The sequence below is a fragment of the Macaca nemestrina genome, chromosome 4 (assembly GCF_043159975.1).
Source record: "Macaca nemestrina isolate mMacNem1 chromosome 4, mMacNem.hap1, whole genome shotgun sequence".
NCBI classification, from domain to species: Eukaryota; Metazoa; Chordata; class Mammalia; order Primates; family Cercopithecidae; genus Macaca; species Macaca nemestrina.
Genome location: NC_092128.1, coordinates 87,433,316 through 87,447,805, shown reverse-complemented (window position 1 = coordinate 87,447,805; position 14,490 = coordinate 87,433,316). Strand labels below are relative to the sequence as shown.

General features: G+C 38.4%; 1 protein-coding gene across 4 annotated transcripts in view; it reads right to left on the bottom strand.

The window, feature by feature from the left end:
• Nucleotides 1-14,490, bottom strand: part of LOC105475627 (basic leucine zipper and W2 domains 2) — a 59,987-nt gene that overhangs the window by 28,422 nt on the left and 17,075 nt on the right. For all 4 annotated transcript variants that reach the window (XM_011731053.2, XM_011731056.2, XM_011731055.2 and 1 more), the window contains exons 2-3: nt 12,484-12,548; nt 3,851-4,027 (exon numbers count right to left, since the gene is read on the bottom strand). In XM_011731053.2, coding sequence (XP_011729355.2) covers nt 3,851-4,027; nt 12,484-12,541 — 235 coding nt within the window. In that variant the 5' untranslated portion in view covers nt 12,542-12,548. The remainder of the gene's footprint in view (nt 1-3,850; nt 4,028-12,483; nt 12,549-14,490) is intronic.

Below are 14,490 nucleotides of genomic sequence, written 5' to 3'. Positions count from 1 at the left end.
AGAGAATTGCCTGATCCCAGGAGGCAGAAGTTGCAGTGAGCCAACTCTCCAGCCTGGACAACATCAAAAAAAACAAAAACAAAAACAAAAGAACAATGGAAGAAGATAAATTGTGAGTGTCAAGAAAATTTCTACATAATAATTAAACAAAGTATTTATATAAGAAGAATGCACCTAGCAGGCGTCAGTCCTTACATTACGTGTCCAGACTCAGCAGACATCTGGTGTTGTACAGCTTATGCTAAGCAAGTCATACCAAACATTTGGCCCTATGTTCTTCTTGAATGTAGAGACATGGAGTGAATAAGTGAAATCTGGGCTGCACTAACCAATGGAAATTGCTTAAAACCCTTCACCAAACCTTTCACTTAGGCATTGATAGCACCCATCAGATGGCCAAATTATTATTTACTGGACCAGGCCTTTTCAAAACTATCAAGCAGATAGTCAGGGCCTGTGAAGTGTACCAAAGAAATAATTCTCTGCACTGCGGTCCATACATTTCAATCCCTGTATCTTTAACCTCCTTGTTAATTCTGTCTCTTCCAGAATCGAAGCTGTAAAACTACAAATGGTTCTTAAATACAAATGGAGCCCCAGATGCAGTCCATGACTAAGATCTACCAAGAACCCCTGGACCGGCCTGCTAGCTCATGTTCTGATGTTAATGACATAGAAGGCACCCCTCCCAAGGAAATCTCAACTGCACAACACCTACTATACCCCAGTTCAGCAGGAAGTAGTTAGAGCAGTCGTCGGCCAACCTCCCCATTAGCACTTGGGTTTTCCTGTTGAGAGTGGGGACTGAGAGACAGGACTAGCTGGATTTCCTAGGCCGACTAAGAATCCCTAAGCCTAGCTGGGAAGGTGACCGCATCCACCTTTAAACACGGGGCTTGCAAATTTAGCTCACACCCGACCAATCAGGTAGTAGAGAGCTCAGTAAAATGCTAATTAGGCAAAAACAGGAGATAAAGAAATAGCCAATCATCTATCGCCTGAGAGCACAGTAGAAGGGACAATGATTGGGATATAAACCCAGGCATTCGAGCCAGCAACGGCTACCCTCTTTGGGTCCCCTCCCTTTGTATGAGAGCTCTGTTTTCACTCTATTAAATCTTGTAACTGCAAAAAAAAAAAAAAAGAAAGAAATCTGGGCTGCAGATATAAATCTGCTGATCATGGTAAATGAAATTTTAAGAAACTCAATACAAAGTACACAGATAATTTTATATGGGGAGGTGGTTAACAACGGAAGCCAGGAGTAATGTAAGAAGTGGCATCCAGAGAGTCAGGAGGAGGTCTAAGTGGTCTTGTGTAAGGGAAGAAAATAAAAGAGTTCAAGAATGACAAAAGGGCCAACAGTGCTGCCTGGAGGTCACTCAGTCTGAAAAGGGTCCATATAAGCGACTACTACAATCACGTGACTTTGACAAGAACCAAAACTCGCTGAAAATCACTCTGATGAAAATATATCATAATTAATGAAATACTAAAAGTCAATAATATGTTAGGAAATATTCAACTCCACTATTAAAGTTTTAAAATGAAAATACTTATCACTTACCTAATTTCAGATATCTAGAAAACTGATGAAATTAGGTAGCTAACATTGTTAAAGGTGTATGTAAATAGGAACTCATAATTTTTGATAAAATATTAAACATAATGTTCCTTTTGAAGACTTTTTCTCTCTCAGCTAGGCAAATGGAGATAAATATAGATAAAAATGTCTCCATCTTTTATTTAATCCATTAATCCCTTGCTAAGTAGATAAAGATGTAATCAGGTAAAAGCACAAAGATAGGTGCATACAGACACTCATAACTGTTGTTTATAATAGCAACAACTGCAAACAGCCTAAATATTCTTTTTTTTTCTTTTCCCGAGAGTTTCACTCTTGTCGCCTAGGTTGGAATGCAATGGAGCGATCTAGGCTCACTGCAGCCTCCAACTCCCAGGTTCAAGGAATTCTTCTGCCTCAGCCTCCTGAGTAGCTGGGATTATAGGCACCCACCACCATGTCCAGCTAATTTTGTATTTTTAGTAGAGACGGGGCTTCTCCACATTGGTCAGGCTAGTCTTGAACTCCAGAACTCAGGTGATCTGCCCACCTCAGCCTCCCAAAGTGCTGGAATTACAAGCGTGAGCCACCACCCCGGCCTCTAAATATTCTTTAACATCCGTTTGGCTTTAATTCTTTTTAGAATCATCCAGTATAACACTCATGGGTGTGCAAGGCAGCAACATATTGCTGAATAAATACAAATCAGCATGCATAATATCATATTTGCATAATATCATCCATTCTCCAAAGTTTATGAGGTAAAGATAGTTCCTTTTTTTTTTTTTTTTGAGACAGGGTCTCGCTCTGTCACCCAGGTTGGAGTGCAGTGGCTCGATCTCAGCTCACTGCAACCTCTGCCTCCTGGGTTCAAGTGATTCTCCTGCCTCAGCCTCTCTAGTAGCTGGGATTGTTATAGGCAGCCGCCACCACGTTCTGTCAATTTTTGTATTTTTTTTAATAGAGACAGGGTTTCACCATGTTGGCCAAGCTGGTCTCGAACTCCTGACCTCAGGTGATCCACCCGCCTCAGCCTCCCAAAGTGTTGGTATTACAGGCGTGAGCCACCACGCCCGGCTGCTAAAGAGATTTCTAGAAGGGAAATAACCAAAATGTTAACAATGATTATTTTCGGGTAATAGGATTTGAGTTCAATATAGGTAGCTGTTATACTTGAATTATCTACAGTCATAATGTAAGCTCTTCATAACAATAAGAACAACAAAACTAATTCATTAGGTGGTGAAAACTAGCAATGCAGAATGACAGAAGGCCTAGAAGTCAATTGGGCCACGCACCAAACAGATTGCTTGAAATAAGAGCTCAGAGAAAAAGGAATTTATGGGCAGTTCCACCTCAAGATGGAGGAATGTATGCACATTCTTTTTCAAAGCCAAGGTAGGCTGGCTTAAGCAGTGTTTTCTCAAGGAAAGACAATGATGGCACTTTGGGCAAGGCAATCTTTCATGATGTTGCATGTTCTTTGCATAGCAGAGTAGACACATACCTGCCCTCCCCTCTCAAGTCTTTTTAACAACTGAAACACTTGCACACATTTGCAAACTAAAAATTCCTGGCCTAGGAAATTCGACCATCTCTAGTGATTTACAGCTACCACAGGAACTAACTATAAGAACTCAGATCTAAAAATGACTATGAGAGGAAAAATGGGTGGTTGTTATACTTAATAAATATTAGAATCATCTACTTAATAAACTTAAATAGTATTCTGAAGCCTTCTTTCCTGATGCCTCTGTTCTAAAAGGTATAGCTTTTATTTTGTTTTTACCTATCTTTAACAATTTCTAATCTTCTATCTTTAATTTTTCTACCTATACTTACAATTTAAATGATTTTTCAAAAACCAGGTTTAAACTATATTTCTTGTAAGCTTTATTTATGGATGAAATGTCATTAATTAAACCTTGGAAATTTATACACTAAGTTACAGTCTTTTGCAGAAATTACCCCTTTTATGGCCCCTCCAGAAACACTGACAGATTATGGACACATGAGAAAGGTGGCTTTTAGGAAAAGCAAAGCGGCCGACTTCATTGTAACGTTAACCAAAGTCCTCCGTCCTATGCCTCTATTAACCAATCATTACTTCACATCCGCATTAATACCATTCCAAATCATAAATCAGGTAAAAATTAAAGGCTTCCATTTGTATTTCTATCCACTCTAATAAACATAAACTTATAAAGACTCTATCTTATAAGGAAATACCTCAATAGAATTAAAAATACATAAATATACTACAAGAAGCAATAATGCATGGTTTACCAAGCATACTGCCAGCCACCAGGATATCGAAGAGTGTGTCTGCATAGCGACGATAATCTAATCTTGAGCCTGTAGAGTCCAGAAATTTGGCTACAGCTTCAAGGTCATCACCAGCCTCATTAAGCCCCTGGACAAGTGTATCCCTGAAGACTGTGGGTTCGAATTTCTCTTTTTCATCTAAAATAAAACAATTCAAAATAACAGTCAAATAAATAAATAAATACTGAGAGTATAACAATCAAAACTTAAATTCTATTTTATCTAAGATAGGAAAAAACATCCACAGAGCAATGCCAAAGAATGTAGGAGAATATACAAATATAAACAAACAAATAAAGATGGTGGAGGGGAATAAGAAGGGATGTCTCTTTTAAAATAAGTTACTGCAGGCCAAGTGTGCTAGCTCACGCCTGTAATCTCAGCACTTTGGGAGGCAAAGGTGGGTGGATCACCTGAGGTTAGGAATTCGAGACCAGCCTTGCCAAAACAATGAAACCCCGTCTCTATTAAAACTATAAAAAATTAGCTGGGCATGGTGGCGGGTGCCTGTAATCCCAGTTACTTGGGAGGCTGAGGTAATCACTTGAACCCGGGAGGTGGAGGTTGCGGTGAGCAGAGATCATGCCATTGCACCCCAGCCTGGGGGACAAGAGTGAAACGTCGTCTCAAAAAAATAAAAATAAATAAAAAAGAATTTATTGCAGAGTATTTAAATATTTAATAGATGCAATGAGCCATATATGTATATCTACAGCTTCAGGACACATGTGCTAAACTTTTAGGTCTCATGATCTCTTGACACTTAAAATGTACATTTATAATTAGGATCCTAAACTTTGGAACTCTAATTCCAAAGTTTTGGATCCTAATCCAAAAACTCTTTGGAATCCTAATTCCCAAGCATTCCAAAGGGAGTTTTTGTTTATGGAGGTTCAATCTATGGATACTTATTTTAAGAAATTAAAACAAAACATCTTATGTATTTATTTAACAAAAAAATTAGTGAGAAGGATAGTATTGTTTTATACTCTTGCAAATCTCTTTAATGATCATACATCTTTAAACTCTAGAAAACTCTTCTGTAAAATTATGAGAGAATGTGTGAAAGATGTGAATAATATATTGGTATCATTATAAAAATGGTTTTGATTTTGTGGGGCTTCAGAGGACTGACAGGGATATAGATATGATACAACTTTTTTTCCTTAGCAAAGTGGATAAGACAAATACAGAGCAATCACAAAGGCACACATGAAAAGCATAAATGATCTGTCACAGTGAAATGGACACATGAACCTACAGAAGTAGTTTGGTGTGGTGACTGGAAGTTTGGGTTTGGAAGGAGTTTTAGTCTAGACTCTAGCAAAACTTTGTGGAAGGTCGACTTGGAGCCAGGTCTTGAACAAAGCAGGGATCATACACTGTTGATAAGAAGTGAAGATCACAAACTACATGTCAGATTTGGTGGAAAAAAATTAGTGGATTAAAGGTAAAGTGTCTGTAGTTCAACTCAAAGGACATCACCTTTTTTGCCTACACTCATGGAGAATAACTCTGGATGTGAGGAGAGAGGAGCAAAGGATAAACCCAAAACTTCAAAAGAAAAAATCGCATCATAGATATCTCTAGTGGTGAAAGATACTGCAACAGAAGTGGGAGGGAGGGAAGAGAATATTACAAAAATATTTCATAAATAAAGAGTTCTTAGAAATAAAAAATATGATAGAAAAAGTAAACAACTCAATGGAAGCATTAAGAGAAAGCTAAGATTATCTTTCAGAAACTAGAAAAAAGGTCAAAGACCTAGAAAATAGTAGCAAAAAGAGTAGAAAAAGGGCAGACCTGTCAAATATCCAAAAAAAAAAAAAAATACATCTAACAGAATGAGAAAACAAAGGAAAGGAAATTTTTTGAAAAATCTCAATAAACCTCATAGAAATGAAAGATTGTTTCCAAGTACATGGCTGTCTGGGAACCCAGCACAAAGATTGAAAGTAGATTCACACAAGGTACATTGATCACTGTGAGATTTCAGAATACTGGGGACAAAGCAATTATCTGAAGTTTCCGGGGCAAAAAAAAAAAAAAGTGATATGTAAAAAGTATCAAGCAACTCAATTGCTCGACAGAAATACGAGACACAGAAGACATTTCTTCAGAGTTCTTAGGGAAAAGTATTTCCAGCCCAGAGTTCTTGTCAATGTTCAGCCAAAAGAAAAACATTTTTTTTTTTTTTTGAGACAGAGTCTCACTCTGTCACCCAGGCTGGAGGGCAGTGGCGCAATCTTGGCTCACCGTAACCTCCACCTCCTGGGGTCATGTGATTTTCCTGCTTCAGTTTCCCAAGCGGCTGGGACTACAGGTACTAGATTTGTATCTTCAGTACAGACAGGATCTTGCCATGTTGCACAGGCTGGTCTCAAACTCTTGGCCTCAAAAGATCCACCGGCCTTGGTCTCCCAAAGTATTGGGGTTACAGGCATGAGCCACTGTGCCTGGCCCAGCCCAACTACTAATCAAGGGTAAGAGCAATATGAACATACATATACTGAAACACCCAAGGCCTCAAAAATAGATAATAACTGAAGAGTAAGTCATGAGACCCCAGGCAAGAGGGGAAAAACAAAACAGGCAATAGTACTCTTGTGGATAATGGTGAAAGGACATTTAAAGCTTTTCCTTAAGTGTTTTGTATTAAGAGATTTATACAACAAAGGGAAAGGTTAGTTGTCTAATTTTAAGGCACAGAAAACTAAGCCCCACCCCACTCAAGAGATAATTACATTTATTAAATCGAGCGATAACAAAATAATGTTATTTTTAAAAAATGCAGTCATGTCATAGTTCAGCTGTGAATAGCATGTACAAAGTCACAAAAATATAAACCCTAAACATTGGTGTAGCTGAAACTATGATACAATGAAAGAATAGAGAAGGACAGGAAGTATGGGGGTGGGGAAAAGTGAGCAATGAAAGAGAGCGGAATCATCATTTTCCATAGTAGAAAACGTGTATTTAATATCTCCAACAGAAAAATCAACAACTAGCCATACTATGTGCATGCATAACTTTGACACAATTAAAAGCTACATTTTAAAACCATACAGCAACTGCCTAGTTTGTACTGCTTGTAAGTGGTCTAACAGAAGGGCTGGGTTGTAAGTGGTTAACCCTAGTCACATCAGCATGAGAACGAGAGAAGAATGGCATTCCCAGTACCAGTCAGAGTCACGCAGCGTGAGATACCATAAAGACACACATAAATTAACTGGGACAATATTCATCATGAACAAGAGATAAAAAGTCCTTTTGATGCTGTAAGCAAAACATTATGCAGTCAAGAACATGCAAATGGTGACTGCAGAAAAAATATAATTAGGGTCTTGTTGTGTAGAGGGGGAGGAAAATGGATAGGAATTCTAGAGGAATACATTAGGTGGAGCAGGAGGAGGGGATAACTGTGTTTCTACACAAAAGGAACCCACTGACAAGCACAGAAAACTTCACCTCCCACTCAGGGTCTAGCCAACAGGCAATTCTCCTTCCCTGTTGAAGAAAGATATTTTCTTTCCTATAATATGAGAATGGTAGAAGTAAAACAACTACATGCTGTTATATTAAGTCTTGTGACCAGTTTCCAAAATCAAATAAGGTCATTCCCACAAAGGCCCTACAACATGGTTGGATGTTGATTCAGGTGGTAGAACAGATTTTGATGATTTGAAAATTACAAATGGAGGTACTGGGAAATGTAAATGGATAAATGAGGAAAAACCCAGACTATGCCAAGAATCCAAGCAGGGGACTTTGTTTTCAATTTAAGACACAACTTGAAAACTTGTTTGTAAAAGGATCTTCATCCTCCCATTCCAAAAGAATTACCAGCAAAGAGAAAAAGGAAGATAGCATACTACAGCCAAGGATATTTCAACAGTGAGCAATAAGGGTGGTAGGTCAAAATGATTACTTACAGCTTGGGAATCTTAAAAACTTATGATGGACCGATACGACTAATAATTGTTTTGCAGGCTGAAAAAAGCTGCCAGCTGCTAAAACAAACTGCCCATCAAAAGGACTAGAAAATTCCTATATAAGAAAATGGAAAGAACACTAATGGAAACTTGAGAAACAAGACAACATTGGACCTAAAGAGTCTTTTTCATATGAAAGGACAGTAAATGTAGTTTGTATTTTATTAGAGGACAGTCTAGCAGAAATACTAACAAAATTCGAATGAAAATATGCCATTGCTTTCTTGGATTTCCATTTGGCAGTTCAAGTCTCCCTTGAAGTGAGAAGGATATAATTAGGGGTCTCCAATTTAAACTGTGCTGGTGAATCATAATTGTGATACTCAAGAGTTAGTCATAATAACCCTGTACTGACACAGAGAAGAAATGGGCCTAATTCTGACACTCAAATATGCCTATACGTTAACTAACTTGCTTATTGTGGGAACTACAGTAACTAGTTAAAAACACATTAGTGAAGTAATATAACAGCAGAACCTATATCCCTTTCTGAATATCACTGAGATGTAGCAATGAATTTTAAAATCACATATTTTCTTTTTTTCCTGTAAAATCAAATGTATTTTCTAATTTTATATATATATACATATACTCATATTTGCACATATATTTCAAGATTTAAAGGTTTACTCATTTAGTTATTAACACCACTTACTATAAAGCTAAAAGTGATTTAAAACCAATATTACATGGCTGGGCACAGTGGCTCACCATGCCCAGCCTGTAATTCCAGCACTTTCGGAGTGCTGGAATTCCAGCACTTTGGGAGGCCAAGGTGGATGGATCACTTGAGGCCAGGAGTTCTGAGACGAGCCCGAGCAATATGATGAAACTTCATGTCTACTAAAAATTACAAAAATTAGCTGGCTGTGGTGGTGCACGCCTGTAATTCCAGCTACTTGGGAGGCTGAGGCACAAGAATCGCTTGAATCCGGGAGGCAGAGGCTGCAGTGAGCTGAGATTGTGCCACTGAACTCCAGCCTAGATGACAGAGTCTAGATGACTCTGTCTCCAGCAACAACAACAAAAAACATTATTACAGAGCTAAAGTCTCAGGGAGAAACCTGAGCGCATGGTCATGCTGAATGCCTGCAGTTTGACCTTTTTTTCTCTCTCTTGTTTTCGCTAATTGTAATCCAATTTTTCTAAAAATGTGCAGAAAGACCAGTTCGATTATTAAATGTTTCATTTAGCAAAGCATAATCCAATTGCTCACGGGAGAAATTTTCATCCTTTCAGATTTCCACAAGCCACAGTAAAAAACATAATTACTTTGGAGAATATATCATAAGCGAGATGTATTTCATAAAGGAAAAGAGAATCTGATTAGAATTCTATTACATAATGTGTCCTGCCATGACGTTTGTATTTTACTGCTAAGCAATAACGACAATGCAATAAGAAATACACTGTCAGTACTAACTTGGCATGCAGGAGCATTCGCTTTGCTAGGAAATGTTTCAAAGTGAAGACATATCTTCAGAAAACAGCCTATCACAAGGACCTTGAAATATCCTCAGTAGTAATTTTCCCCAGCTCTACAAAATTGCTAACCACTTATTTGATGTCAGCCCCTTCATAATAGCAAAGAAAAGTTAAGGATGAGAAATCATCAGGAGGCATTTCACTACTAAGAGGAGCAGAAAATGAGGTTGACTCCATTTTTATTCCCCCATCAGGAGCGTGGCACAAAATGGCTCAAGTGTTGCTTAAATCCCCAAGAGATATGAGTTATATAAATCCAGATCAACTGGCAAATAATATATATTTCTCAGTGGCTCTCCCTGAGTACTCCAACAGCACAATCTTGACCACCAAGTGATTCAGAGGCAAACCGGTTCTGAAGGAGAGGAAACTTTCCGGTTCTAAACTGAAGACAAACTGTAAGGGCCAGTTTACTCGCTGACTCACGTCTGCTGTTGTGCAACACATTCTGAGGCCCTCTCTTGAGCTCAGTTCCAGTGGATTAGCGTCACACTAATAAAGATGCTTGAGCTGGAGATCCAGCTCTGAGATTAACACGATCCCCCAGGGGCAGGCAATAGCAAACGTTTCTGTGCCTCATAGCTGGGCATATATTGGCTATTATCACAGGTTTCTGAACCATATTGTTCATTACTGATAAATCCTTTTAAAATCATCCATGTCCTTTTTTCCAAGACTGCTTTGAACAATAAGACAATGAATTCTGGTTAGCACTTTGTGTTTGATATCCGCTTCCAGATGGCAAGGGGCAATGCAGTGGGGCACAATTTGAAAGACTAAGATGAGGACTAAATAGAGAAGTGGCTCAGGTTATACTTGCACTTACTCTTTTTATGGGGATAGGCCAGAAATGAAAAAAATAGAAAAGGGAGAGTGCAAAACAGAAGAATTGTACAAAGTATTTTTTGGTTAGTTAATTTTTTTATTTTTATTTTTATATTTTACTTTGAACATGAAGCTTCCCAGCAGACAGCACACAGTTAAATTCAGTCTTACTGCTTCCTAGTGACTCTTACAAACACTTCTGATCCAAATGATCTATTATATTGCAATTTCTTTTCTGTCTACATGACTAGACTTGTTACTTAAATGGACATAGCATTGCAAGACAACACAGGCTGCTTAGCAGTGACTGCCAAAGGCATATAAAGTCAGTTATCAATGAAATAATTTAGTCCTCCAAGATCATTACATGGGATTCTGCTCCAACATCTTTTATCTTTATACATACTACCTTAAATATTTTTCAGTAATTCCCTTCAACTTTATTTAACTTAATCACTCATATCATCTTTCCTCTTTGAAAAAGTTTCCCTATTGAGTTTCAGTTCAGCATTTTTTTTTTTTTTTTTTTTTGAGATGGAGTTTTGCTTGTTGCCCAGGCTGGAGTTCAATGGCGCGATGTCGGCTCACTGCAACCTCTGCCTCCTGGGTTCAAGCGATTCTCCTGCCTCCGCCTCCAGAGAAGCTGGGATTACAGGCATGTGCCACTACGCCCGGCTCATTTTGTACTTTTAGTAGAGACTGGGTTTCACCATGTTGGTCAGGTTGGTCTCAAACTCCCAACCTCAGGTGATCCACCTGCCTCGGCCTCCGAAAGCGTGGGATTACAGGTGTGAGCCACCAAGCCTGGCCCCAGTTCAGCTATTCTTATATCCAAGAGGACCTCTATATAATTATGCAAAACTGACTAAATATGAAATCATGTTTAAAATATTCTTGGCTTGGTGTGGTGGCTCATGCCTATAATCCCATCAATCTGGGAAGCTGAGACAGGAACACTGCTTGAGCCCAGCTTCAACAACATAGCAAGACCTTGTCTCCACAAAAAAGTGGTTTCTTGGGTGGCTGAGGTGGGAGGAGCGCTTGAGCCCAGGAGGTCAAGTCTGCAGTAGCTGTGATGGCACCACTATATTCCAGCCTGGGTGTCAGAGCAAGACCCTATCTCAAAAAAAAAAAAATAAGCCAATAATTAATTTAAAATAAATAGGTGGATCACAAGGTCAGGAGATCGAGACCAACCTGGCCAATATGGCGAAACCCCGTCTCTACTAAAAATACAAAAATTAGCTGTGCATGATGGTGGGCGCCCGTAACCCCAGCTACTTGGGAGGCTGAGGCAGGAGAATTGCTTGAACACAGGAGGCGGAGGTTGCAGTGAGCCAAGATGGTGCCACTGCACTGCAGCCTGATGACAGAGTGAGACTCCGTCTCTAAATAAATACATACATACATACATAAATGTCTTTATACAGGCCAGGTACAGTGGCTCACATCCACAATCTCAGCACTTTGGGAGGCCAAGGGAGGAGGACTGCTTGAGGCCAGGAGTTCAAGACCGTGTCTGTACAAATTTTTTTTTTTTTAATTAGCCAGGTGTGGTGGTGTGCACCTACAGTCCCAGCTACTTGGGAGGCTGAGGTGTAAGGACCACTTGAGCCCAGGTGTTTGAGGCTGCAGTGAGTTATCATCACACCACTGCACTCCAACCTGGGTGACAGTCAAGACCCTGTCTCTAAAAAAATGTATAAAATATTATTTACACAAAAAGAATGCTAAGATGAACGTTATAAAAGAAAAAAGTCACTCACACAAATAGAAATTTCACCAGTCATCATCAACATGGGTCTATAACTACCCTTACCACAATGAAAGACACTTGAAAATATGGTTTTTAAGGGGAATTTAGGGCAGTAGATTTATTTTGACTTCCTCATTTCTGAAAAATTAAGAAACTCTTCAATATCTCACTTCCTAATTTACTTTTTATTTTATCATCTTTGCCATCAACGTTTTCATAAAACGACAAAGAAAGCAAAAATCAAATACAATGCTAACGTCAAAACCAGTGAAATTCACCAATTGCCTTCATAACCTCACATGAAAGTAAGACAACCTGAACAGAGATATCTATCCCATTCTGTAGCGTAGGCCAATTAAATAACTTGTCCAACAAGTAACTAGAAGTTCTATGGTTTCACTAAAGCACGTCAGATTCTACACTCAGAGCTCAAATGAGTAGAATCAGTGAGGCTGGGGGAAACAGGAATCATTCAGCTTCTTCTCCAATCTTACATTTTGGTTACAACTTTAAACACACACACACACACAACCTACCCCTTTTCCGAGTTTTGAACCGCTGGCCTGTTAGCACTGGCTTCTGATGCTTATTCATAAAATTTCTGAAAACAAAGAAAATAAAGATTATGTATTTCAAATAAGCAGTTTATATGAAAAAAATATGGGCAATAAATTTGGTTGAACATATGTTTAACCTCTCTCATTACTGAATATGCCTTTTATTTTTTAAATTGAGACAGAGTCTTGCTGTCGCCCAGATGGGAGTGCAATGGTGTGATCTCAGCTCACTGCAACCTCCGCGTCCCGGGTTCAAGTGATTCTCCTGCCTCAGCCTCCTGAGTAGCTGGGACTACAAACGTGAGCCACCACGCCTGGCTAATTTTTGTATTTTTAGTACAGACGGGGTTTCACCATGGTGGCCAGGTCTTGAACTCCTGACCTCGTGATCCACCTGCCTTGGCCTCCTGAAGTGCTGGGATTACAGGCATGAGCCACGGCGCCCGGCATAAATACACTTTTAAAAATGAGATCTAATTTTAACTCAGACTAGCCAAAATTTTAAAGTTTACCAATACTCAGTGTTGGCAAAGGACATAGGAAAAACCACCACAGACACCAACTTTGATGTAAAGGTTAAACTCCATGAAATACTTTGAGGAAAATTTCGGTGAGTATCTATAAATATTTACAGGGGCATAACCTTGGTCCAGCAATACCTTATCTGGAATTTATCCTATAGTTATGTTCACACAAGAATGCAAATATACTTGTATATGTAAAAGGATTTAGTTGCAGCATTGTTTTCAGTTGCAGCATTGTTGTATACATAAAAATGGAAAATGAAATGTCCTCAAATAAGCTATAATGTAGCCACCAAGTGCGACACCATGAAGCTTATGAAAGCATGAATTAGAACTAACTGTACTACATTTCTGATCCTGGCTACCTTTCTGACTATATATGTATATTCAATACACATCTTGTCTCATCGCTCATTGAGTTCCAGTCACATTGATCTCTTTGTTGTTCTTCCAATAGGCCAGATAAGGTGTGGCTTCTGAGGCTCTGTTCCTGCCTCTCTTTCAGGAAAGATCTTCCCCAGCTGTCCACATGGCTATCTCCTTGCAATCATTCAAATGTATCCCTGAAAAGGGAGGTCTTCTCTGACCATCTCCACCAAAGTGGCCCATTGTCAATAGCTCTCCTTACCTAGCTTTATTTTTCTTTAGCAGTACCTGCCATTTTATTATTATCTCTTTGTCTTGGGTCTATACCCCCAATGAGTGTAACCTCCACTAGGACAGGAACCTTGTAGGTTTTTATTCCATAGAGCTCCTTTAGCTCCTCCATTCTGCACCTTTTACATTGAGCAAAGTATAAACGTATAATAAATACTTTTCAAATAAGTTGCTGGACTGATATGGAAAGATGCTCAAGGGATAATGATAGTGGAAAAAAGCAAGCTGAATAAAAGAATGTAAAGTATTTGGTTATAAGGAGGGTGTATAGAATATATGGTTTTCTACGCAACAACAATTTAAGAAGGATAAAGAAACTATTAATATTTTTTTTATTTTTTGGTTTACCTTAATGGACAGGGATTTGAGTACTTCATACTATTTTACTGGATTTAATACACAATTTAAAAAATGTAATATTATCTTTGAAAAAATGTAAGGCCTGCTCCACAAGACTTCTTAAAAATTGAGAATATGCTTGTTGATATACATATCATAAACTGAAAGTATGTCTAGATTGCTTCAATTATGAAGGCCAAACATTCAATATAACATGCATTACTCAAGCAAATTATTTAATTACCTTCCAAAGATTTTAACATTCATTTGAAAATGTCTAGATTTCCTTAATTACTTATGCCAGCAAACAATAACAAATTTACATTATTCAAGTAATTTAATTACTCCTGAAAGTTTGTTTAAATCCTTAAGAACATGAAAAAACTATTTATGTACCAAATATTCCTTCTTACTGCATAAAAGAGAAATTTGTAGCTTCACATAATAAAAAATCTGTTTATTATTG